At 35.0% G+C, this 25,207-nt stretch overlaps 3 protein-coding genes across 10 annotated transcripts in view; 2 read left to right on the forward strand and 1 right to left on the reverse strand.

Moving 5' to 3' along the window:
• The window catches only part of armc9 (armadillo repeat containing 9), a 30,061-nt gene extending 21,387 nt beyond the window's left edge, over positions 1–8,674 (reverse strand). For 2 of the 5 annotated variants that reach the window (XM_011473967.2, XM_011473966.2), the window contains exons 1-10: positions 8,505–8,674; positions 7,794–7,953; positions 7,529–7,654; positions 6,126–6,296; positions 5,639–5,794; positions 5,432–5,524; positions 2,971–2,995; positions 1,676–1,833; positions 1,402–1,488; positions 218–253 (exon numbers count right to left, since the gene is read on the reverse strand). In XM_011473967.2, the coding sequence (XP_011472269.1) occupies positions 218–253; positions 1,402–1,488; positions 1,676–1,833; positions 2,971–2,995; positions 5,432–5,524; positions 5,639–5,794; positions 6,126–6,296; positions 7,529–7,654; positions 7,794–7,868 (927 nt within the window). In that variant the 5' untranslated portion in view covers positions 7,869–7,953; positions 8,505–8,674. The remainder of the gene's footprint in view (positions 1–217; positions 254–1,401; positions 1,489–1,675; positions 1,834–2,970; positions 2,996–5,431; positions 5,525–5,638; positions 5,795–6,125; positions 6,297–7,528; positions 7,655–7,793; positions 7,954–8,504) is intronic. The other 3 variants (XM_020702341.1, XM_020702340.2, XM_020702342.1) reach the window with 3 other exon arrangements.
• A 59-nt stretch (positions 8,675–8,733) lies between these two features.
• On the forward strand, positions 8,734–11,797 carry polr2h (RNA polymerase II subunit H). 2 transcript variants are annotated; one of them, XM_020702344.2, is made up of 6 exons: positions 8,734–8,884; positions 9,927–10,020; positions 10,399–10,482; positions 10,752–10,845; positions 10,948–11,031; positions 11,185–11,797. In XM_020702344.2, the coding sequence occupies exons 2-6, from the start codon at positions 9,948–9,950 to the stop codon at positions 11,300–11,302; spliced, it is 453 nt and encodes a 150-aa protein (XP_020558003.1). In that variant the 5' UTR covers positions 8,734–8,884; positions 9,927–9,947; the 3' UTR covers positions 11,303–11,797. The 2 variants fall into 2 exon arrangements, with proteins under 2 accessions (XP_020558003.1, XP_004067933.1); XM_004067885.4 differs by lacking the exon at positions 8,734–8,884 and adding an exon at positions 9,032–9,222.
• A 1,177-nt stretch (positions 11,798–12,974) lies between these two features.
• Positions 12,975–24,888, forward strand: LOC101156398 (major facilitator superfamily domain-containing protein 8). Of its 3 annotated transcripts, none has more exons than XM_020702343.2 (12): positions 12,975–13,442; positions 17,497–17,682; positions 17,819–17,881; positions 18,673–18,792; positions 18,930–19,009; positions 19,087–19,426; positions 19,648–19,721; positions 20,813–21,026; positions 21,485–21,607; positions 21,711–21,841; positions 23,268–23,377; positions 24,249–24,888. In XM_020702343.2, exons 1-11 carry the CDS (start codon positions 13,367–13,369, stop codon positions 23,343–23,345), a joined length of 1,485 nt encoding a protein of 494 aa, XP_020558002.1. In that variant the 5' UTR covers positions 12,975–13,366; the 3' UTR covers positions 23,346–23,377; positions 24,249–24,888. The 3 variants fall into 3 exon arrangements, with proteins under 3 accessions (XP_020558002.1, XP_004068003.1, XP_011472273.1); XM_004067955.4 differs by having other exon boundaries at positions 24,254–24,888; XM_011473971.3 differs by having other exon boundaries at positions 24,288–24,888.
• Positions 24,889–25,207: the final 319 nt, after the last annotated feature.

Here is a 25,207-nt window from a genome sequence, read left to right on the forward strand (position 1 = left end):
AAGCTCCTGTTCATTTTCAGAGTTGAATAAGGACTAATGCAGACAACTGTCAGATAAAAGATTAGGTATAAATAATCAAGTTGGATTATTCAAAAAATGGGGGGGGGGGCAGGCAGACGGGAAATGTGAGGGGAAGAACACAAAACGAGGCATAAGCAAGACGACACTGGGTGACGTGAACAATGACAGGAAGAGAAGATGAAAGCATCCAACTTACATAGCCATCATCATATGGACTCATAGAGTAATATCCCTTTGTGGACAAAAGCACCACACACGCAAAAAAACAGACACATATATTTTTAGTTTAAAACACAAGAGCAACTGAAGTTAAAATGTCAGTTTTACAGTACTAACTTAGTGAGGACAGACTGGATTTAAGCTGTGGATACTTTTTATGGCATTGTAAAGTGTTTTATATTCTGTTTATTTTTTTTAAATGCCTACACACATAAAAGTTTGCTAAAAGAAAACAAACACAAAAAAAGACCCTAAATCTCAGCCAACTCCCTGAATCTTACCATACAAACCCCCCCAAAGAAACCCATAAATACTACCAAAGGTGAGATAAATCCAAATAGAAGAGCTTTTGCTGATTATATTATCTTGTGTTGCAACACTGAACAATAACACAGCCTTCCTTTTGTTTCCGTTATATCATACGACCTCAGTTTAGTCTGTAACTCTTGCTCTTACAGATAATATTGCATATCAGCTCAGTATGTGTGTGGGCGTTAAACAACACGCCAAATTAGCTTTCGTTCTAAATGAAAAAAGGTTTTCTTTTTAAAGTCAAGTCATGTCATGTAGTGAAGCGAAGTGCTCTACATATTTACCGGTAGTCAAATAAAGCTAATGAGTTCTTTGAACTATACGAATAAAATAACTGCAAGTATTTAGAAGGAAAAAAAACTAGTTTAGCAGCTGATTTGATGTGTTAAGGAAAATATAACTCTTCGTTAGACTTTTGCCATTGAGAGAATTACAGAAGAAACAAAAAAAGGTCAGTTATATATTTAAGAACTTCCTGAAAGTAAAATAAAAGGATGAAATAAAGAGGTAGCACCAAATTCTACACAAGCACTGGTCAAGATCAAGGATGGTATGAACTACTGCAGAAAAATACCAAGCAAGTTAACAGTGACATTTTTTTGAACAGTGAACAAAAAGGATTTTTCATTGTAAAGCTTGTCCTTGTTTCTTGCTTAATTTACTGGAAGACACCGGTATATCACTTCCAAAGGTGAGGTATCTATTTTATGATCACATCACTTTCCAGAAATTGTGCCACCCCAGATAAAGGATCTCAGCTCTTGTTCTGGGAACAAATACTACTACTATTACTATCTGGATATGCCAAGTTATGCATCGGGCTCGGAAAAACTCATATTGTGTACTCACTGTGCCAGGCCTTGTGAAATCACTACTCTGCCTCATCTGATTGTTGAAAAGGCGAGCATACACACTCTGGAGATACTCAGGCGAGATCTAAAAAAAAACAAAAAAACATCACATCAGCTTTAATAATCTGTCAAATGACAGCCATTTTTTTGTCATGTCCACATGGTATTATATTTTAAAGGTTTTTAATTTGCACAGTGCACACTAAACTCGCAAACATAAGTCTGTGAGTGCACCCACTACATGTGCGTACTGGGTTTCTGAGGCGGCTTACCATTTTCCCACTGATTGTGGCTTCCAAAGAATCAACCAGCTCGGCGGTGATTCCGATCAGATTGTGGTAGTCTGCCTGCATCTTGTTAAACTTCCTTAAGCAACTGGAAAGGCGACGGTCCGACTCAGCAAGCTGAAGCTGTAGCTGCTGTATAATGTCTGAAAAGTAACAAGAGCTCATAAAGACATGATTCAGGCAACTAAGGTCCATTTGTATTCTTCCAATTTATTACTTCTGGCAAATTTATTATATTTAACAACATTTTTCAGGAAATTCTTGCTTGGACTTTTACAACTTTACTTTATTTTACAAAACATATGTTTATGTTAATTGAAAATTTATATAAAGCAGTGTTTCGCTATTACTCTTATTTTGTTTAGAGATGTTATAACACCACTATAGTTCAGTTTATTTCTTTTGGTTGAGGTGCTAGCATTAACAGCAATCTTGAATTTCTCCTCGGTGTGATCACTAAAGTTCAATTCAATGCCAAGTATAAAGATTTTTTCAAACAATATTAAAAGTGTTTTAAAGGAATAAATATATTATTTAAAGTATTTCAACTGAATAATTATTCTGCAGGTACATTTATTTGATCATTGTGGAGATATTCATCTTTTTTTAAACTGTTTTGTATTAGCCAAATTAGTCTCTAGCACTTACATCCCAGGTTTTAGTAAATAATACGAGCCTTTTGGAATTCTTTACCTGTAATTAGTTATATTTTTAGTAATATATTACACTTATTTGATGATTAATTATTTACCCTTTAAATTGGCAGTTTCATTTTATTTAGTGTTGATTAGCATCATTCTGCTTTTTCATTAACTTTACTATTTCTTTAACATTTTCTTTCTCCACATTAGAAATATACTGTATATGAACTACTTTAATACGTAAATTATTACCTTTCCTCTTGAGACACAGAAGTATTGATAAAACTTTCATCCATGCCTAAGCTTTGGCAAACTGTTTATAAAAACTGCCCAAAGCATACATGTACGGTACATCTTAATCAGATGTATATTTAAGAGGTGTGGTCTTTGACCCTAAATCCTTTAGTGTCATAATCCAAAGAGCAATATTAAAGGGTGTTCAATGTAAATTAGTTAAAACATTTCTTGAGAAAGGAAATAAATACGGAATTGGGAGGGTTTGATAAGTTAACATAATTTAACATTTTAACAAAGTGGAATTCACTTATTTAAAACATCTTTTAACTTAATTTACAGAACAAATCAACCTATTTTAACAGTTGCATGTTATTCTGTACCATCATTCTGAAGGTTATTTACCTTTAGTAACTTTGCCGCCCTCTTTCTGGAGGATGTCTGTTAAGAATGCATACATTATTTGTTATTTTTCTAACATTAATGTTCTGTAGGATTTAGCTAGAGGCACATGTAAAGAAAGAAGGGAGTGAGAGAGACAGCCATATACAGGATCTTCATAAAGCTTCACAACGGACAATACAAACATGCGTGTTGAACATCCTGTTTGAAAATCTATTTATTTTAGAATCAAAATTATATGTCCTATTGTATGAAAAGACGCAAGTACTGATTCAATATTTACTTACTTTCATTAAGTATTATGCTTTAACCAACACCCTTGTGCAGCAAACACACCTGTCATCTAATATTTTCAGAAACACTTATGCAATGACTTGTGAGTTTACACACATGCACATCTTTCACTGCCTACATAGGGGATGGCTTTGTTTTCTGAAAAGGTTTTAGGCAAAGCCTGACTCATTTCATTTTTAGAATAATCCAAAATTTTAATAAGTATCAAAACAGTATAAGGGCTCATGGAGAGGAGTTAAAAAACCAGTAAAAAAAAAAAAATTAAAATAAAAAGTCTTACACCTCGTCAGTGGCTAAGGTAAGGTGTGTTGCTTGAACATTTCCACAGCTATGTCATTCCAACTTGTCATGAGGTATACATTATTTCTTAAGCCTTTTCTTTATTTGTGTCTCTGTTTGTGGTAAAAGCCACAATTTTTGTTTGGGCATTTTTCCACTTGAAACTAGGACTACTAACAACTGTTAACCCCTTCATGCCTGACTTTATTTCCAGTTATATCATAAAATATTCTTTTGTGTTTTTTTTAAGCTGATCTGGATTAAATGCTGCATCGTGGATTAGCACCATACTGTGAGAAGGGGTTAAAGATATTTTTATTACAACACCCATTTTCTCCTTTTATTAATAATTACAAAAAAATAACAAAGTCGCATTTTTTTTTACATTAAATTGCCAATAAACTGAAAATAGGTTTATGGTAAAATCGGTCTTCCCTGTGAATGAAATGTAGGCATTACATAGTAACTACCAGTAGTTGCTTCAAAGTAGACATAAAAACAACAAAATAAAATGAAAACTTTTATAGACATTGGTAAAGTTTTATGGAAAAAAGAATTCTTGATATCAGCCTATAAAACCTAAAAAAATATATCTTAAAAATAATATTTTGACTTTTATGCCTATTACTATTTGTTACATTTCAAAGCTATGGAAGCATTTGTGTAGCACAATTAAAAATAAAAGTCAAAACCAGAAATGCTTTTTCATTTTCAAAATGAAGCTGCATTTTTTGACTAAAAGTTAAAATGAATTGCAAAATTGCATTTTCGTTTTAATTATGACACAGAATAAGCGTTTTTTTTAAGTAGAAAATGAAAAAGCATTTTGAAGCATCGATTTTTCATTTTAATTTTCGAGTCATTTGATGCAGTTACATTTTGAAAATTAAAAAGCATTTCTATTAATCCATTTTAATTGTCAAATTAGACATTTCTAAATGAGTTTTGCTACACATTTACCAGAGAACTTTTTGAAAATAAAATGTCAAATACCATTTTCTTTATCATTTGAATTAAGTGACAGAATAAGCAGTGTTGACGTAGAAAAGGAAAAAGCATTTTGAAGGATTGCTTTTTCATTTTAATTTTGAGTGAAGAAATGCAGCTTCATTTTGAAAATGAAAAAGCATTTCTGGTTTTGACTTTTATTTTTAATTATGCTACACAATCGCTTCCATACAAAGCTTATAATAAATGAACAATGAATTATATAGTTAAAAAATATTTACTTTTACATTTTTTCCGCTAAACTTAGGAAGAGTACTGTAATTCAATTTTAAACTGGCACTTAACCCAAAATGAAAAAAAAAAAATCATTTTGTTTAGTTTGTTTGTTTGGTTTAAATGATTACATTTTACACCCAATAAATACACTAAATGTTTTGAAAAGTGAGGTGTCAAGAGACGTTTCATCAGTGAGTGGTGGACAGGGAACCTGCTTTCACTTTCTGGTGTTGGTTTAGCTTCTTCTTGTGGATTAAAGAGTACAATAGGTGTCTACTAAGAGGTTTTAAGCACACATGTTTTTTTTTTCTGTTTTCACAACTGCCCCTGTCCATGCTGTCAAAAGTATATATTCCTGGTTTCAGAACATTGGACCATGTCTGTCTGTGCTCACCACACTTACCAGACACTCACTAGTCTATGAGGTTTTGTGTGTGGGGAAAAAAAGATACGAGATGCAAATAAACTCTGAATAAGTGGGAGGAGTTTTTCCTTCTTTTGTTATTTATTCTTACTTTATAAAATTACAATTCTACAATAATAAATGTCTATGCCAAGAGATTATATACTGGTATAATATTCCTAATATGTAACAGGAAACAGGTGCTACACCTCTGTTTTGCCTGACAGTTTTCCCAGCAAAAGACCAGACCAATGAAAAGGATACATATAAAGTCATCAGCCTTGGAGTCTTGGAGGGTTTTAGTGTCATTGTCAGGAATTTGTCCAGTCTTCCCTTCAACTGCTGAATCCAGGTATCCTAAAGGTAGAAATACATTGTTTGACAATAATGTCAAACCCTGTTGAACTCTGTGGTACCCAGTAATAAACAATGAATGAAAGTTAAAGTCAAAGAAAGTTTCCTTTTGATCACCTTAAAGAGATCTTTGAAGGAAGGGTGAACAGCAGGGAAGGGAACAAAAGGCAAAGCATAGTAGGGCAAAAACTCTGCGTTTTGGCTCAACTCTGCTCCCCGAGTTTCAAGATATTGTTTGAAGTGGGAAATCCGCTCTTCAAATTCCGTACGGTCCTGGAGAGGAATGGAAGTTAGAAAAAAAATGAACCCAAATAAAAAATGGTGCCTTTAACCCTTGTGTTATCCTAGGCACTTATACTTTGGGAGTTGGGTCATCTAGACCCACTAGACAGTGCGCTGAACCTTTTTTCTTGAGAACACGTCAATGTGAGGGTGGGGTCATAGGATAGCACAAGGGTTCAACTCATAGCCATATAATTCCAGCTTTATTGAATAAAAAAAAGCAAAGCTTGTAGCACAACCTAGTGGACAGCATTAAAAACAACAAATCACAAGACTACTGTTTTCGTTTTTATGAGAACAAGGAACAATTAGATTCACGTACTTGTCTAACTGGATGGCTCCTCAGTGGGAAAATGGTGAAGTGGACATGAAGGTAGAACTCCAAGCCCTGGGTCTCAGCATCTAAATCTTTCACCTCAGAAGGAATATTCTCTTTCCACAGCTCAAAGAAAACTTTGTGGTCTCCATCGTCAAAAGAGCTAAGAAGGTCTTCCTTCAAGTCAGATTTAAAAAAACATAACAAACAAAAAAACTTGAAAAGAAAATCACTAACAAAAACATTCAACTGTTCTTATGAACATTTTATTAGTAAAATAATCTGCAATCTGGTCAAACATTTTTCTAATAGGCTAGACTAGAAGAAAAAAATGTAGAAATGCAATTTCTCCATATATGACTTGTATATGTGGAATCATTTTGTGTCTGCAAATATCTTGTTCGGGTTTGTTTGTTTATTTCAGGAATCCCCACAAGTCTTCTCCAGAGTAAAGATTATTCCTTCTGCGCTCTATTTTTTTAAATATACACTACTTACTGTTTTACACATAATTAGAACAATCACGATACTACACATATAGAAAACTTCAATCACTTTAACTAACATTCTAAAAGTATGCATGGTTTCAATGCTTTTTATACCTAGAATGGTCTGTAGCCTACACATATTATCTATAACTATCAGGGGGTTGACAATTCTTCTTTCTCTTTCGGCTTTTCGCATCAGGGGTAGCCACAGCGAACAAGTCGCATGGTAAACTTGGCAATGTTTTACGCCGGATGCCCTTCCTGATGCAACCTTCTCAAAGCAACCGGGCTTGGGACCGGCACAGAAGTAGAGAAGGGAACATCAACTTAATTGAATATTAGATTTACAATCCTAAGATTCAACCAAATCGATCTGTCTGAAGTAAGCCATTTATAGAAATAGGTCGACCTATACCGTTATAAAATCATTTCAAAATGAAACAAATCGATTATAATCAATATTGGAAAATACCGTTTCGATTGAGGTACGGTACGTTTATTTTACTATAATGTTAAAACTACCAAGTGCATCACAGCGGACAAAACACGTGATGGCAGCATAAAACTGATCAGTCCGTCATTACTTTGAATTTAGTAAAGACATGACCATACAGTGTGGCAGAATGTTCTGATAATGTTTAATTTGTATTTTTTTGTGGAAAAACAACAGTGGGTTGAACTTTATGAAACTAAAATGGGAATGGATTTGCCATTAACTCTTGTTTACCGGTACTTGTTTGTTTGCACACACATTTAATTTATACTTGATTATTTTGCAAGAGATACAAGGAATGTGGAAAACTTCACCTGCACTGATTAGAACCCAGGTATTTTTCTCTGAGTGGAATTGTTGTTAAAATGAATCCTTACACCCCTGATTACTATCAAGGACTAAGATATCTTATGAAACGTATAATTTACCTGAATGACACGAGTCTTTGAGTCTCTGAGAGCGTTTCCTCGAGGCTTGGAGACAAGTTTGCCTTTGCTTTTACATTCTTTGTCAAAAATTTGAACCGTTTCTTCAAATTCCCCAAACTTCAGGTACTAAAGAGAACAAACACAAAGTGTGTTAATTATACAATCACCATCGTGGAATACATTGAAATGTTAGATCAACTATCAGAATAAACAGATTATGGATTTTAATTGCAGTTTTTTTCTTCACATCCCTATCATGCTTTACCTCTTTAATCATCCCAAGGAGATCGGCTTCAGTTGCCAAGATGTCTCCCATCTTGGCTGTCTTAGTTGAACTCATCCGTGGACCACAGCTGTCAAAATACCGGCCGTCATTTGGGGCTCAGTTTGAAATTCCTTTGCACTTACAAAAAACAGGTAACAGTCTGAACAGACAGAATAGCACAGACAGGCAAAAAGAAAAAGAAAAAAATACTTCAATAATTTCACGTTTTAATGTAAAGATGACCAGTCTTGCTTATTCGAACAAGAGCAAATAATTACAACCTGTATTAACTTGTACGGTTTCAGTTTTCTTTCCGAATTATTATTTGTTTGTTCCAACCGAGGTTACTGTAGTTGTATTCAATTCAATTACATTGTATTTATAGCCCAATATTTACAGCAATAGTCATCTCAATGGGCTTCATTCCGGTAATTGTGTAATAAACATGAATCATAAAGAACATAAAGTCATAGAATTCAATAGCTGATTGCTAAACTAAACAGAAGAAACTAAGTGGACATCCCTGCCCTAAAACTAAGACCATCCTAATGTTACTACTATGATCAAAAAAAAATTATTTTCATCTTTGTATGCATTTTATAGCGGAAAACACGTTAACTATAACGGCAGAGATTTGAAGAGCTGCAAACTGCAGGAAGCTAGTCAATAATTGTTTCAGTCAGGTTTGTTCACATGATGAGCGTTCCTTACCTCGTTTGACCATCTTTTCTTGGTAAGAATCCGCATTAGAAGTTTCATTAAATATTTTATTTATGCTTAAAATGTATATTGGTAATTATTTTTTCGATATAATGACGCTTATGGTAAAAACAACAGCCTTAACATTAGCTAGCAACCGTCCACACAGAGGACGCTAAACGCACCTAGCAACAAGATGACGACAGACGGAAGTTAGTAAAAACTGTCGTAAAATTAGTTCAGTTGTTGGTTACTTAAATTATCAGTTAAATAATTGAGAGAAAACAAATACTTTTATAAAAATCTTTTTTTTATTTGCTACGTAAAATTTAGCCAAAATATTATTCGTTTTTTCCCCATCTTTGACCTATTGTGAGCCTTCAAATAAAACGGTAGGCAAATTTAATTGGTGTTATTTTAGTGATCATTTTTTCTACATTACACCATCGCAACGCATTTTTCCCTTTCTAAAAAATGTATAACATTCAGTAAAGCAAAACATGCGTCTTTCTTTTAAAAGAAAAAAAGAGACAAAAAAACGGAAGTTCTTGTTATGTCAAAGGTCGAACACGCTGGTTCTGCGCGGTACCGACTATTTCGCTTAATAATGAATGAAAATCTATCTAAATCAAATATCTGACGTCTAGGTTACATTATTATCGTTTTTACACGAATTCACCACATTCCAGGGCATACTATTTACACAAAAATACAAGAACAGCACTTGGGGGTAAGTATTATATTTTGTGTGGACAACATGATGCTACAGTTAGCGCGTAAGTGAACATTGTTAAAGTTGTCCAAAGTTGTGACAAGTTTTGTTCACCCACTTTGACACGGTGGGAGAGCTTTGTGATTTCCATTTGTTTTGACCTATTCCTTTTTCTTTTTAACTTGTTTTTAATTAATTATAGTCAAGATCGGGACCAGAACGCTTAGGAGTGACCAGGTTAGACAGGATAAGGAACGAGTACATCAGAGGGACGGCCCATGTTGCCTGTGTTAGCGACAAAGTCAGAGAAGCCAGAATGAGATGGTTTGGACATGTTCAGAGGAGGGATAGTGGATATATTGGTAGAACTAGAAGGATGTTGGAGATGGAGCTGCCTGGCAGGAGGCCAAGAGGACGGTCAAAGAGGAGATATATGGATGTCTTAACAGAGGACATGAAGTTGGCTAATGTTAGGGTAGAAGATGTTCATGATAGAGTGAGGTGGAAAAGGATGATTCGCTGTGGCGACCCCTGATGGGAAAAGCCGAAAGAGAAAGAAAGAAGAAAGAAGAGTCATAGGAATTTCACACTGAAACTGTGAAAAACACAATATAGCACTCACTGCTATAGTGTGTTTTTCTTGATTGACTTGGCTACGTAAAATGCTTTGCTGTGTGACTAACCTTCCCTTTTAATTTTGTTTTATGATGAATCTGTTTTAGGTTTAACAGAAAGGGATAAAGATGGCTGGGATTTTGTTTGAAGATATTTTTGATGTGAAAGACATTGATCCAGATGGCAAGAAATTTGACAGAGGTATGTGGACTGTCACTGTAAAAACACAAAAACGATCTTCACCAGTAGATAGTTTCAGTTGTAAAAGTCATAATTACAATTGTATATTGCATTTTTGTTCATATTGTGTTAAGTGTGACTAAAAAATTGTGTTGTCAGTAATTACAGCTTTTATTTTATTATTTTATTACAGCTAAACATTACAGTCATCACATTACTGAGTTGGGAAACCTTCAATCCTGCTTTTTAGTAGCTTTAAAACTAACACAATAACAAACATAATCATTATATGCATTTGCTTGAAAAAGATGGATATCTAAAAGCGCGTTAGTCAGTTTCATAATGTTTTCAGTTCTCTTTAATATAAACTAATACAGGTTATTATTACTTATACTGCAGTGTCTCGTCTGCATTGTGAAAGTGAATCTTTCAAGATGGACCTGATCTTGGATGTAAATACTCAGATTTATCCTGTTGATCTTGGTAAGAAATTAACAATGTCCTTTATTGTTTATGTCTTGTTTGATCTTAGACATTTGGCCTTTGTGGAGGAATTTTTAAATTGATTATTGGTAGTATTTAGTGAAACTGTCATTCTTCACTCTTGTAAGGTGTTGGTGCAGAATTGATAAGTTATTTTAACTCAGTTTTGACTCAATGTAAAACTATTGTATTAGAAGTGTAGCTTGATCTTAGGTGATTATGTACATTGCTATGATAAATCCAGATTTTTTTTTGCATGTTTCAAAAAGGGGACAAGTTCAGACTGGTGATTGCCAGTACATTATATGAAGATGGAACGCCAGATGATGGAGAGTACAATCCCCAGGATGATCGACCATCTAGGCAAGGCATTTAAAGAAGATAAATGAACATCCATGTCTTTCAATCTGTGGCAGATAATGTGTGATGCTTTTGATTCATCTTCCATTTTTAAATTGTTTCTAGGGCAGCTCAGTTTGACTATGTAATGTATGGAAAGGTCTACAAGATAGAAGGCGATGAGACCTCAACAGAAGCAGCCACGCGTCTGTAAGTTCTACACAAATGCATGTAGATCATTACAATCCTTTATTTAAGTTAAAAGTCAAGTGCTGTCAATTTAGTGATTAGTAAAAATTTAAATAAACTGTATGTATGTGTAAATGTTGATCAAGTCCTCTAATGATGTGCTTGTTCTTTCAGCTCAGCCTATGTGTCTTATGGAGGCCTTCTCATGAGGCTGCAGGGAGATGCCAACAATCTACACGGCTTTGAGGTAGACTCCAGAGTCTATCTCCTCATGAAGAAGCTGGCCTTTTAACCCCCCTCCTCTGTTTTCTACCGCCTTCATCCACCTTTGTAAAACTGGGATCTAGAAAAGTGGAACATATGAACATCTTAGAGACAAAACACCATGTTTTTGTAAACCTCTGTTGTATTTTTTATAGTTCCTCCAACAAACTACACTGAGGTCTGTGATTTCCACTTGGTGGTACACTGTAAATAAATATTTCTTTCTTTTATACAAAACAATTACAAGTGTTGATTAACTTCATTTTATAGCGATGAATACTCTTCAACAGTGTTGCAGAACGCAGCAAAATGAAACCTGGAGACAGAAAATTGAATTATAGGGAAATAAGCGGCTTTTGTGCGCCAAACAGGACACTTAAAGACTGTTATAACAAATGTCACAAGATGGGAATCACTCTGACTCACTGAATACTGGTATGTGCACACAAAGCTTTAAACACAAACAGAATGGATTCATGTTGTAAAATAAAGTTTTGCCCTTTGTGGTACTGACATGTATTTTAGCATAAAGTCTGGATTTGGGCTTTATGTAGTTATCCAGCTGATATGTGATCAGTTGCATCTCATGATATGTATGACTTGTCTAAAAATTTCAATGCTTTTGCTAGTAGAACAGTTTAAAATCTTCATCTCTTACTTCCATTTTAGTTTTGTCTGCCTTGTTTCAGCAATGACATTTTCAGCTGCATTCTGCTGCTTATGGTTCACTTCAGATTGCCTGAGCCAAAAATCTATTTTTTTTCTATTAGTACAGCTCATAAAAATTGACATGCCATCAGTGAAGACCTTAAATGCAAATAATGAGAAGTTTCCATTTTTCCAACCAGCCTGACCTTGAGTCAATTTCATGAAGGGTTTATTATATTTAATTGAAGACTATTTTATTGGATTAGTCATGCAGTAAGAACAACACGGGAATACATGCTCCATACAGACAAAACATAAATGACATTCCTTCATTTTGAAGTTTCTTTATTTTTCTAAAATAAATTATAATTCAAATGAGAATCTGGAAACCGGAGAGGATCCCACTTTTTGAAAAGTACCTTTTTACTCAGGCACTGAACAGAGGATGCAGTGGAATCTTGGATGATGAGGTTTATAGTTGTCACCAAACTTTGACTCATGTTTATTTTAATGTTTCATCCAGTTGAACAGTTGACTCCTGATGATCATGAAATGCTGTGAGGAGAGACAGCAGCTTCATTTTGCTAACCAACTCTTAGGGCAGCAGGAACACGATTGAGGTTTAAAAGGTTCTGATATTGCTTCTGCATTTTGATTTGGACTCAGATAAATGAGGAGTCATTGTAATACATTTTAACTTGATCTAATCTTTGCTTAAAAAAAATCCCTTTTGCTATTGAGGATTTGTTATTTTGTCTGGTTTTATAAATATCTGACAGAAAAATTGCTGTTACATATCCTTCATGGTAAAATCTGAAGTTTAGTTGACTTTTTTTTATCATGCAAGCTTAAATAAATGTGAAAACAGGGTAGTTCTATCATGATCCCTGACAGCATTTTGTTAGACTTTACTGCAGGTGGTTACATGACATCATAACAAATGGTTAGGCTCTAATCAACTTTTCCTTTTTTTTGTATCTGTTAAGGCATCTAATTAGTTTAAAAAAAATGTCGGTGACGAAATTGATCTAAATTGGGAACTGGCTCTGAAATCAGTGCAAAGCGCGCTCCCGAGACAAGACTACTCCTTTCCAGGAGTTCGTTCCTGCACAACACCGGAAAAGACGGTGGCCATGGAGGGGCATGTCGAATTGTTTTCTTACGAAAAAGCGTTGCTGGACTTTGATTGACCGTATGTGAAGGATCTTCGGGCTCCTCTTTGGTCTTAGAATCGCCCCAGGCATTGCTAAAATATCGTATTTAAATCGTGGAGGAAAATGCTGATGTATTTTGAGCTTTTCTCAGATGAATAGCCAGGTTTAGCATCTTCCCCAGCTTTAATTGGAAGCCTCGCTCTGTGGATTAGCTCAGCTGTTTGTCAAAGCATGAGGAGCGCGTTCAGAGAAATGATAGAGACGGGAGAATAGCAGACCACACCAGCAAGATGGATAATCGCCGTAAGAGGAAACTGACATTCGCTACTATTGGACTCATTTTTCTTCTTAGCGGTGTGGAATATGGTAAGACCCCTTTCTGTCTTTCTGACGCTCTTTATTATGGACAGACGGGTGATAAGGATTTAGTTATTAGTTATCGTAAACAGTGTTTTTCAACCTTTTTTGAGCCAAGGCGCACGTTATCCTGGACAAAAGTCCCGCGGTACTCCAGCATCCAAAAATTAAAAAAGGAGAAACTCTAGTCTGTATTGATTTATAGTCCACCCACAATCTCACGTGAATTTTTGTGATAATTGTGGTAGAAAAAGCTGGAAGTTGCAGCTGTTTTTGTTAGTTTTCAGTAATTGTAACTTAATTATTTGACATTTTACCCTGGTAGTTGTTTTTTTCCTCCTGTTTATTAACATACAATTTTATGTAACCTCACAAAAAACATTAGTCTTTCTAAATATTGATTTTTTTTTTTAAATGTTGGTAAAATAAATTTTTTATTTTTTTACAATATGATCACAAATGTGTTTGATAAATTTTACACAAAAAACTAACATGTTTATGTTTATTGTAGCTACACAAAAAGTGAAAATGTTGAAGTTTTATTAGTTTTTCTCTTGTCTTAATCAAAAATTAAGTCTTTAACAAAAATGTTTTATTTCTTTTTGGATTATTAAATACGTTTCAATTTATTTTAAATGTGTCTGTTGGCCACTTCACCTTAATCCTGTTTCTTAAATGTTGCTATTACTTCTACTTAGGTTTAACTTTTCATTTTTTCACAAGTGATTGAAGTCTGAAAGCGAATTTGTCTTTGAATCCAGACATTATTAGAAAAGTGTTTCAGTTAGAAAGATGACTTGGACCAAACTCTGGGATGTTTGGTTGTTAATAAACACAAAGCTTGAAGGAGAACTAAACTGTTTATCTCTGATTTCATCAAGAAGATTTAAAAACTGTTTGTGTTTTCGTTGTGGTTTCAAGATGTTTAACAGGGAAGACTCTTTGTACGCCAAGATGCTCTCACTTTAACGCTATGCACCATGGGAGATGTCGTGATGACAGACAGACTCGCTTCTCTGAGCTTCATTGTTTTGTCGACTTGTTCCACGGTCTGACATCAGATCCCACGGAAAGCTACACCGCTAAAGACAAGCTTTAGCTGTTTTTGTTGGAACTGAGAGACTTTATGAGCAGAATCGGGACAAGCATGTGAAGACTTTAACCACTTCTGATTGGTCGTATGATTGAGCCTCCAAGAATGATTGGTGGAGACAGTTAAAGGGGCAGGACTTTTCCGAAAACAGCTGAAGCTGTGGTTAAATCGCGTTACCTTCATTCTTATCAAAGTGTCTTTTATAGAATCAAATAAACACAAAGAAAAATGTATTTTATGATCTTTCATATTCCTAACCGCTTAGTGTTTTATCAGGCCTATTTGGATGAACACAGAGCTGATATCCTGGAGATGGAAAATGTTTTTAGATCAGTGAAAAATGGGCAATTTCTCATGGCACACCTGACCATCTCTCACGGCACACCGCAGCACACTGGTTGAAAAACACTTCTAAAACAGTCAATAGTTTGCTTATAATCATGTTTTATTATCCACAATGATACAGTTAGAATTGCAGTGATTATAAAGAGTCAAAACTGATGCATAGCCTAAAAAAATTGAAAACAAAAAAACTCCAGATATGCGTTTTTTTTTTTTTTTTTTGGCAAACGTTCACTCTCTTAGGTTTCTTCCTTTTTTGTTTATTTTTATTTTTTATATGCACCCTAATATAAAATCAGACACTGACAGTTGCAGTGAAAAAAAAATAATAAAAACAATAGAAACATCTTGGATCAAGCCAAACTTTATTCATAAAGCCCTTTTCAAACAACAGTGTTTTACAGAATTAAAATTAAAAAAATCTTTCAACCTCAACTAAAATACAAAACAAAAATCAAATACCTTTACATAATAATAATAATAATAATAAACAACCACAAATTAACCTCACAGAAAATACGTTTTCCCCCCACAGATTAGCACAGGTGGATTGGCAGTGAGGTTTTTTGCACAGAATGCCCTTCCTGACACAATCCTATGTTTTATCCGGGCTGGGGACCGGCACAGGGGGACCCAGACATGAGCCCTTTTGTACGCTTAACCAACTGGGTTATCCAGCTGCCCTGAAATGACCTATAGATAAAAATAGAAAAAGCTTTATGCTGAAGTGAGAAAATTATTTTCTTGGGATCTGTCCACACCAGCAAATCAAATCAAACTTTATATCTAAAGTCCGTTTACAACTCGTGCTACTCAAAGTGCTTCACATAAAAACATAATCAAATTTAAAAAAAAAAAGGGCAAAACAAATATTTTGTTTAAAACCTACGCAATGCCACACCGCCCCTTACACACAAACCATGGTAAGAAAAATGATAACCTCCCCCAGTCAAGATCACAAAGGACATCTCCCCAGGATCCCCTCTTATCAAAGCGAGCAGCCAGAGCTAGAAGATCCCACTGCAACAACCCTGTTCACTAGGACGGCCGAGTCACTGGTGTGGAGGATTCCTCTGAGGAAAACACTGGAGTTTAAACAAAATGAAAATAATATGCATAAAGGTAAAAACTAATGTCCAATGAAACCTTAAGGCATTATGAGCACGTATAATCAATGAAAATACATAAGGGTCTAATAAACAACAATCCTCCTGGATAAAACAAAACAAGACGAATACATCAAATGTAATTATCAAATTGTATTTCTGAAATTCTGCCTAAAGCCAGGATATTCTGATCAAAAGATCCTTCAAATGTGTGTGGTAGGCTGATTAAAAAAAAAAAAGATACGGTATTTCTTTTTTTGTGTATTTGTTTATCCACTTATTCATTTACTCTAATTTTTGTGATCACAAAGGAGTAATTACTTTTTAATTGGCTCTAATAAAACTACAAAATAGGGATCTGTCTTTTTCTGTTATTAAATTGGACTTTTTTCATTGTATCTTTGTCTCTTTCAGGCCAGAACAAATTAATTTGAATTGATTAAAAAAAATGTAAAGATGAATGGGTATAGCATTAATGTGGACACCCAGATAGAAGAATCAGGCCATTCAGAAAATTAAACCAGAAAATACTTTGGAGATTCTTTGACTCCTTGATTACTGTGGAAAGGAAACAAGTCACTTGCTGAAAGCTGTTTTTAAATGGTTCTACTTTAAAAAATATAACATTATCTCTTTTTAAATGATTATACATTCAAAAATGAATCATTTTCTTTATCACACAGTCCTTGTTGTGTCAAAACCCTTTGATAAAACCACATTTCAACCAAATACACCTTGGTTTGAGTGTTGAGGTGGAAAACAGGGCTTATCTCGACGAGTTTAAGAAGGCTATGTACTTTTAGGGTTCCTACCCCTCAAAAACACGTGGACTGTGATTTGAAAATCAGGACTTCAGCAAAAAAAACCAATAAAGTCTTGCTAAAATATGTTATTGCCCTACTTTTATAAACTGGTTAGTCTTTGCTTGGAGGTCAACTTATTAAATCTTGCTGAACAACTCTGTAGTATTTAGATCTTTCTATGTTTTAGTTATAAAAAGGTCTAACGTTTTTAAATCTGTGCATATTTTATTATTTATCCCTTTCAATGATATAAAGAAAACAAAAGGGCACAATTCTACATTTTCCAGTATGAAAAAGTAAGTTATATTCTTTTGCACATGGTTGGCTGTGTTGAAACAGTGGAATCTTCTTTTTCTAAATTGCAAAAGAAGTGGAGTTATCACTTCCTCTGCAATCTTGACAGCATGTGACATGGGACACTCCTATTGGCTCCGGGTTGGCTTTAGTTGGGGCAATTGTTTGTCTGTGTGCTGATAAAGCTTCAGTCATTGATGGGGAGAAAGAGCAGTTTCAGGAGCTCCCACTGGGAAAAAAAAAAAAGAATAAGCTGGTTAATAGTTTCATTCTCATTTCATATTGTGTTAAGTAAAAGTTCACATATTCATATTTAAAAACCAAAAAACACAATTGTGCATGTTCTTTAGTCCCTCCATGGGTAGTTAAGAACTAACATTTTCTCTGTTTCATTTGTCTCTTTTTTTTATTTTTTATTTCCTCAGCTGTGATATTACCCACCATATGGAGATATTTGCAGACTTTAAATGCGGAGCCTTATTTCCTGGGTTTAACACTGTCTGCATTCAGTCTGAGTGGCCTGCTTTCAGGACCGCTGTTTGGTCACTTGTCCGACAGAACCCAAACCACAAAGAAGATCATTTTGTTTGCCAACTTTTTCGAAATAATTGGTAAGTCTACAGTTTCTTCCATTCTTTCTCCTCACTTGGATTGTTTGCATTGTTAGACTTTGGCTCCCCGCGATTATGAAACCTTAAAGTTCCAATATGAGTTTTGAATAATATTTCTTATCCGTTTTATTTTTAGGTAATTTAATGTATTTTATGGGCTACTCCAAGTGGCTTTTACTGTCCAGTAGATTGGTAGCAGGTAAGTGACAAAAACTAACACTCTTTTGGGATGAATAGAATATACTTATCTCACAAAACAGCATGACCCATTTTTAAATTTACATAAATCAGCAATATTTATCTTCTGGGTATTTTTTTTTCCATTCATAGTTAATGTCTATATACTCATGAGAAAGGTAAAGTCAATTAATATAACTAAACTTCTCTTTTTTTTGTTGCCATCATTGCATTCAAGTCAATTACAGCCTGAAAGCTAAATGCCGTTCAGCCTCAGAAAATAAGTTTAAATACACACTCCAATGAAAGTAGGATTTTTGGGTGTTTTAATCATGTTCTTATAGCCTTTTTCTCATGATGGAGCACATATAGAAAGAAAATTATGCCTGAAAATACACATTTTGCAGATGCAAAAATCCCATATGAAAAAGCTTGTGAGTGTAAAGTAGAGGTTACTATGGCAAGCTACGAGCTCCCTGCTGCGCTTCTTGTAGACGACTCAATCCGTGTACGTCCATCTGGCTTAAAACTCGTGGCTGGATAGCTCCAATAGTGTACAACATTTTTGTTGAACCAGTAAAGTAAGGTTGGGGTTAGCTGTAAGCTAGTGGCAGAGCATGTAAACAGATGGATGATGGGAAGCGAGCACAACTCTGAGGTGAATTTCTGATCAACCACTGCTGCTATGCAGAAATGATGCCCTTGATTAACAACGCGCTTTTTGATATTGGCCAAAAAACGGCATAATCATAATTAAAAGACCAGATTTTTGTAACTTTGTTAGCTTAGTTAAGTGATGAAATCCATTTGTAGGAATCGGCACCGGAGCCGGCTCATCCATCTTTGGCTTTTTGACCCGAAGCACAGCGTCTGAGGACCGTGCCACCGTCTTTGCTGCTGTCATGGCATGTCGACAGGCTGGCCTTTTGATAGGTGAGAATGTCATTTTCTTCTCACAGTGTACACTGAATAAGTTTGTCTTTTTTTTAGGTAACACATTGGTAATCTAGGAGCAGAGATGCATGGTGTTCTAGTAAGATGATACATGTTGAACTCTGTGCTCCACACAGGTCCTGCATTTAACATCTTCCTCAGGCTGTGTAATTTCCATTTGGGCTCCTTTGTCGTTAATAAATATACTGCGCCGGGGGTAAGGATTGAAGCATGTCTGAGTTTAGAAGTAAAATGAATGTTTCCTGATTCAAACTCCCTCTGAATCCCGTGTAGCTGTTTATGTGCCTGCTGTGGATTCTCCTTCAACTGGTTGTGGTGTTTATGTACTGGGACCTTCCATATTTGGAGAGGAGGAAGACCAAAGATAGTGTAATACACAAGGAGGAAGAGAACACACACGCATCTGTGGAAGATGAGGAAGAAGGAGACGAAGAAGTAAAGCCGCTAATGACGTCCCAGGAGCTTGTGGGATCCTACGGCTCTGTGGTGGCACCAGACCCCTGCAGGAAACACTCCCGTGTTTCCTCTATTCATAATTCTCCAATTTCCTCCCCTGTAACGTCTCAATCCCATGAGCATGTTACATCCCTAAAGAGTTCCAGCTTATACAGAGGTAAATGGCTGACAACAGGTTGGAAATGTTAACTGAGGCAATATTTCAAAAGACGTAAAGCAAACAGATAAGATAACGAGTGTAAGCTTTAGAACTATTCTTGAACAGTTGCTAAAAAAGTATTTTCATTTCATCAGTGAGAAGAAAATTGTGTTTTTTGGTATTCCTTCCTTGGACTCTGCCGTTGATTTCTCTTTTTTTTCTTTCTACATTTCACACAGAGTTCCTGAGAGAGGAGGTGGTCGTGCTCCTGGCTGCCCAGTTCATCACCCTTTTCAACCAGACGGCTCTAGAGGTGTACAAACAAAAGAAAATGCACACGCAGAGGAGGCCTAAGTCACACCATTAAGCCTCAAAAACAATGTGTTTTGTACAATACATAGAATAAAACCATTCAGAATGACACAGACAAATTGCATTAGTCCATGTCTAATTTGTAAGTTCTGTAGCCTGGGTGGGACTGATAAGATGCACAGGTGAACCAAAACATGCATCTCAACGAGACAATTTATAGCTGTTTAGGTGAAAATTTTAGTTTTGAACAAATTCGTTTTATAAGCTAATATATTCTTTTTAATAATGAATTCAGACCTTTCTGATGGTGATCTTCATTTGGAGTTACCTCCTCATTACGTAGGTGTGTCAGATCAGAGATGAATCCACTGTTGGAATCCACCTATGGATGACCTTTTATCGTCATGGTTGCGTCCAAATTCCTTTACTGCTCTCTACATAGTGCGTTCGCCATTTTGTAGTGCTCTCCAAATCTACAATTCTAATATCGAGTGCCCTAGAAATTTCCCAGAAGTCTCTGTGAAAAACCTGTGTGCATCGATACTTACTAGATTGGCGAATGTAGACCACAATGCATTGCGTCTGAAAATGTTTTGCCAAAAAAATGTATTTGCAGGTATTTTTTTAATAAACCGTCAACATTTTTATCTTCAGAAGACAGTGGATTCATAAATGATCGTCGCAAAACACTCATCTCAATTAGATTTTCACTTCGTGAAATCGATGATCTCATATTTGCCGTTTGAAAATAAATAAATAAAAAACCAGTGAGGATGGTGTACGAATTGTTTTTAAAATCTAGGGCGCTACATTGTCCCGCATCATCTAGTTTTTTAGTAGTTGGGGAGTAGGGTGGGAATTTGGACACAGCTATGGTTAATAATTTGAACCAATTTTTCAAACAACTTAAAGGTTTTCCAACAGAAGCCATGCTTCACATCAGACAAAGCAAACCCTCATCAGTGCAGAACCGTTTTCAAAGAAATAAAATGCACACTTTTTGTATGTAGACATATTTAAGTGTTCGTTTAAGCATATTGAGATTTCCGGGCTTTGATGCAGTGGAGCTCATTTTGACTCGTCTCCCCACAGACCATGGTGACACCCCTGACCCAGAAGTATTTCAACTTTGGGGAGCTGGAGAACAGCGTGATGTATTGTCTCGGTGGCGTGGTGGTGATTGCTGGATTCCTGTTTGTGCGCTGGCTCAGCAAACATGTAGCGGAGCGGGTAGTTCTCGCCATCGGCTTGACCATTTGCAACATCTCCTGTATCTGGTGTCTCATATTCTTGGCTAAACCTTTAGGTAAGACGTGAATCCAAAGTGGGGCTGAGTTATTGCTGAAAAACAAACCAAAAGGATTTTATTACCATTTGACGAGATCTGATTACTTGTTAGTTCATCTGTCGAGTTTCCTTTTTTTTTCTTTTTTATAAAAAAATTGTTTATAATAGAACAAAGTTAGAACTTTCCAAAACAAAACTTTTTATTTTTTTTAACTCATGGATTTACTCAATAATATTGCATTGTAAAATGAAAAGTGATTCAGTTTTTCAACTTGTTTACCCAGTTCTTTTCCAAATATTTTACTCCTCAAAGTTTGAATCCTCTCATTTTACTTTTATCTTAAGCAGTGTGTGTTGTATTTAAAAAAAAAAAAATTGTAATAGGCAAACAAACAAAGACTGCGTCATCAAACTGAGCTAAGTTTCTGGATTTGTCATGCTTTTTTGATGTTCTTGTTTTTATTTTATATTTTTTAGGAGGCTTCTCATGGCAGTTGACCGAGTTCATCATCGGAGTGTTTCTGCAGGTTTTGGGTCTACCGTTTGTTGCTGTGGCTCAGGTGTCCCTCTTCTCCAAAATTACCTCTGAGAAAACTCAAGGTGGGAAACGGCGCCACCTTGTGGATTTGTTTGCTCAGTAGTGTAATTTAAGTGAAAACGTTTCTGTCATCTGACTGAAGTGAGTTTGTTGCCGATCCTGCAGGTTTCAGTCAGGGGGTCCGTCGCTCAGTGGGGGGTTTGGCCACCATCCTGGGCCCGCTGTGGGCTGGTGGGCTGACCGACAATATGTATGTAATGATGGGAGTGATGGTGGTACTACTGGTAATGTTGACAGTAAGTAAAAAACAAAAATAATTATTTTTAAATCATCACAGGCTTCAAATAAATATTTTTATCTTCTTGAATCCAGGTTCTTAAATGAGCTTGAGAAAATCAAAATGTTGTTCTCAAAATGTGGACAAAATTTAGTTTGAGTTATGCCAACATTTGTGACTGATCAATATCTTCAACCTTTGTCCAACATACATTCAGAAGCAAATGACAATTTATGAAAAATATAGTTTTAAAAAAAGACATAAAAAAATGAATATGGGGAATCCATGACCAATAAATTTACAAACAGAAAAGAGAAATGTCTCCCTCTAGTGGGGAAAAACCAAAACAAACTCCAGAACAGACTCCTTACTGCACGTGTCAATCTCAAGGTCTGGGGGCCAAATGTGGCCCGCAAGAGCACAAGTTTTTTAATATCTTAAAATAGCATTTTTCTTAGTTGGTTACATATTATTTATGTGTAGCTGCAGTTGTAATTGTTCAATGTTTGCAGGTCTTATGTGTGTACGCAGATAAATTGTTGTCATGAAATCATCAGATGGATGAAAGGCTGTGTGCAGCCTTTTTTTGTGAAATGATACACTATATTACACGTTCTTTCCAGCTCAGTTTTATGTTATTTTTCTGTTATTCACTTGGACAGTTTGATCCTAGGTTTTAATAAGAAGACAAACTTTAAAAGGATTTATTCTAGAGTAACAAGCAAACATATGTTTTCTATGCAACTGTAATTGTCACTTTAAAAAGTTATAGTAGACAAATAACGAGTTATTTAACATTAAGGAGTAGGTACATATATTTTTCATTACATTTAGTTACATGTACAAGTTATATCTGGCCCTTTGAGGACAACCACTATGCTGATGTGGCCCTCAGTGAAAATGAGTTTGACACCGCTGCCTTACTGGCTCCAATGGTCGAAATGGAAAAGGATAGGAAAGAAATTATACACCTGAAGACTTTAAATTGAAAAAGAAAATAATTCCTTTACAGTAAATAGGCGTTGAAATAAATTCCCTTTAAAATTTTAAAGTCAGTTTAGCCTATTGAGTCTGTTTTCCAGGAATGAAAAGAAACCACAGCGAGTTCATAATGGACACTGCAGATGAATGTTGCATGAAGATGACACATTGTCCTTGTACACATAAAATTTTCATAGTGAAATCACTTGTACCTATTAGCATCAATTATATAGCCTTGTATGCAACAGTGCACAAGTACAATGCAGATGAAAGACCAAGAGGCCTCATGGCCTTAATGCTGCAGCATACAACCAGCCTAAAACAAAGCATGTGCCAATTATTAGAACAAAAAAAGAAACAGGAAAAATCATCAAAAACATGTTCAAATCATCCTGTAATCTTTGTTTTTGAAATGTCTGATATTGCGTAAAGGTGAAGACTGTTGTTTTTTTTCCCCCCTTTAGATAATGCTGGCATTTTCATATAACCGGCTGGTGGAACCTGCGGAAGACCAAATAGACATTTCAGTAAATGGAGGTTAAATCTGCAGTTCTCTAAAAGAGAAATAACTAAGGTATTTTGCCATGGTTTCATTTGTTTTGATACCATTTTTTCCTTTACAAACAAGAGGGGGGAAGAATCAGAGCCTCAACTCAATTGTTATGTTACGGTGAATAATTGGTTAAAAGAATTCAACTTAACTTAGGTTCAACTTTTCAATGTAAATAAAAAAAAGAAAATTTTTGTTTAAAAGTCAAAAAGAGGGATCACATTGGAAAGCTTTAATCCGCCTTGTTGGACACTGACTTTTTGACAAGTGTTGGTATGACAAGTAAAAGAGATTCACGGTTTAAAAAAACTGTGGTACTTGATCAACCAAAATAGGAGAGGAAAGCGAGACGAGCAAAGTGAACACTATTGGAAGGCTTTAAAGTGTTTTCAGATACTATTTACAAATTAGAGATGCTACAGTAGGAGCTGTGGAGGTTGATTTAATGTGTGAAAATTAGAGTAATGTCTTAAATATTAAATATTATATTATAATGAACTTCTAATGTTTGCTCTGTTTTTAAATTCATTTGGTTGTTTTATTATTTATCTTAGTGTAAAAGCACTTTGTGATACCAAGTATAAAAAGTGTTATATAAAAAAAGATTAACTGATATTCAAAACTCAAAAGCAGAAAATTCTAGATTTGTTACAAAGAGTGCAGATTGCCTAACGGTAAGTTTTAAGCACCTCATTTATTTATTCATTTATTAATTAGTTCAAATCCAATTTTTAGTTCTAGCACATTTTATTTTAGACATACCTCTTTAAAAAGAACTTTTAAATACATTATTTTTATTTGATTTTGATAAACTATGCTTGGGTCTTTTGTTAGAACAATGCTTTGCTAATGTCAATCAGTGGACTAAGTTGATTTTCTCCTCTCTGTGTGGGAGTGCAGCAGGGTCTCCCTGATCTCCGTCTTCTGTCTACAGTGGAACAGTTGTTGGGGATGAAGCACACAGGAGAACGTGGCCCTCTGATCAAACAGCTGCTTGTGCATTTTAGAGGAATACCACCTTGCTGCATGTTTCCTATGGAAATAATAAAATCCTTCTAGGAATGCATGTAGGGAGAAAAAAAAATGCTTCCATCACAGTTAGACACGGCTTATGGTGCGCCGTCTGTACATTCTGTTCCAGGACACCAGCTTTAAAGACCAACAATGAACCAAAGGTTTTGTGAATTTCACTGACTGAAAGGTTCTTCTTTTTTGTTTTAATATTTAGAAGTGATTTATGCAATATATTTAACTTGGTATAATTATGGTCTGCATTAATTGTTATAATTTCAATAAAACAGAGTTTTATACTTTGTCAATGTCATTTTTGTTTGTCAAATTATTTTAATTATTTAAAATGATGGTGTTATTAGGTGCTAACATGAGCAAACATGGTGTATCTGAGGTTTTTCTGGAGTGTTTCAACAAACTGAAGTCTTAATAGAGAATTTTGATTTCATTTTGCATGTTTGCTTTCTTCATGTTTTATATTTTACTCATGCAAATAACAATTAAACTAATTTCACTTTCAGGAATTCAAGGAGTTTAAATGCTTTTTTTGAATGGTTACATATTCTAAACTATTTTATTTAAACAATGTTTAATATTTTGATTTGGTCCTATTTTGTGACTTGCTTAGAATAAGTCATTCCTGTAAGGATATTAGCCTGCAGTTTAAATTCTAAAATCCAATCATTTGAACTGGTACTAAAAAAAAAATAAATCACTTTCTTATGAAGTCAAATATGAAGATTAGTTTTGTACTAATGTACCACAGGTGAAATCTTTCCAAATTCATGGTCATTTGAGATGGCATTAGCTTTTTTTGATTTTATTTCAGAGATGCAATTCTTT

This window comes from Oryzias latipes, chromosome 4, assembly GCF_002234675.1.
Source record: "Oryzias latipes chromosome 4, ASM223467v1".
NCBI classification, from domain to species: Eukaryota; Metazoa; Chordata; class Actinopteri; order Beloniformes; family Adrianichthyidae; genus Oryzias; species Oryzias latipes.

Bases quoted from the DNA above. Each gene is read 5' to 3' on its own strand.
- polr2h (XM_020702344.2), top strand. From the start codon at position 9,948: ATGGCTGGGATTTTGTTTGAAGATATTTTTGATGTGAAAGACATTGAT. The intron at 10,483-10,751 runs GTAAGAAATTAA...TGTTTCAAAAAG, and splicing joins GATTTATCCTGTTGATCTTG to GGGACAAGTTCAGACTGGTG. The intron at 10,846-10,947 runs GCAAGGCATTTA...AATTGTTTCTAG, and splicing joins CAGGATGATCGACCATCTAG to GGCAGCTCAGTTTGACTATG.
- LOC101156398 (XM_020702343.2), top strand. From the start codon at position 13,367: ATGGATAATCGCCGTAAGAGGAAACTGACATTCGCTACTATTGGACTC. The intron at 13,443-17,496 runs GTAAGACCCCTT...TTATTTCCTCAG, and splicing joins TCTTAGCGGTGTGGAATATG to CTGTGATATTACCCACCATA. The intron at 17,683-17,818 runs GTAAGTCTACAG...TTTTATTTTTAG, and splicing joins CAACTTTTTCGAAATAATTG to GTAATTTAATGTATTTTATG.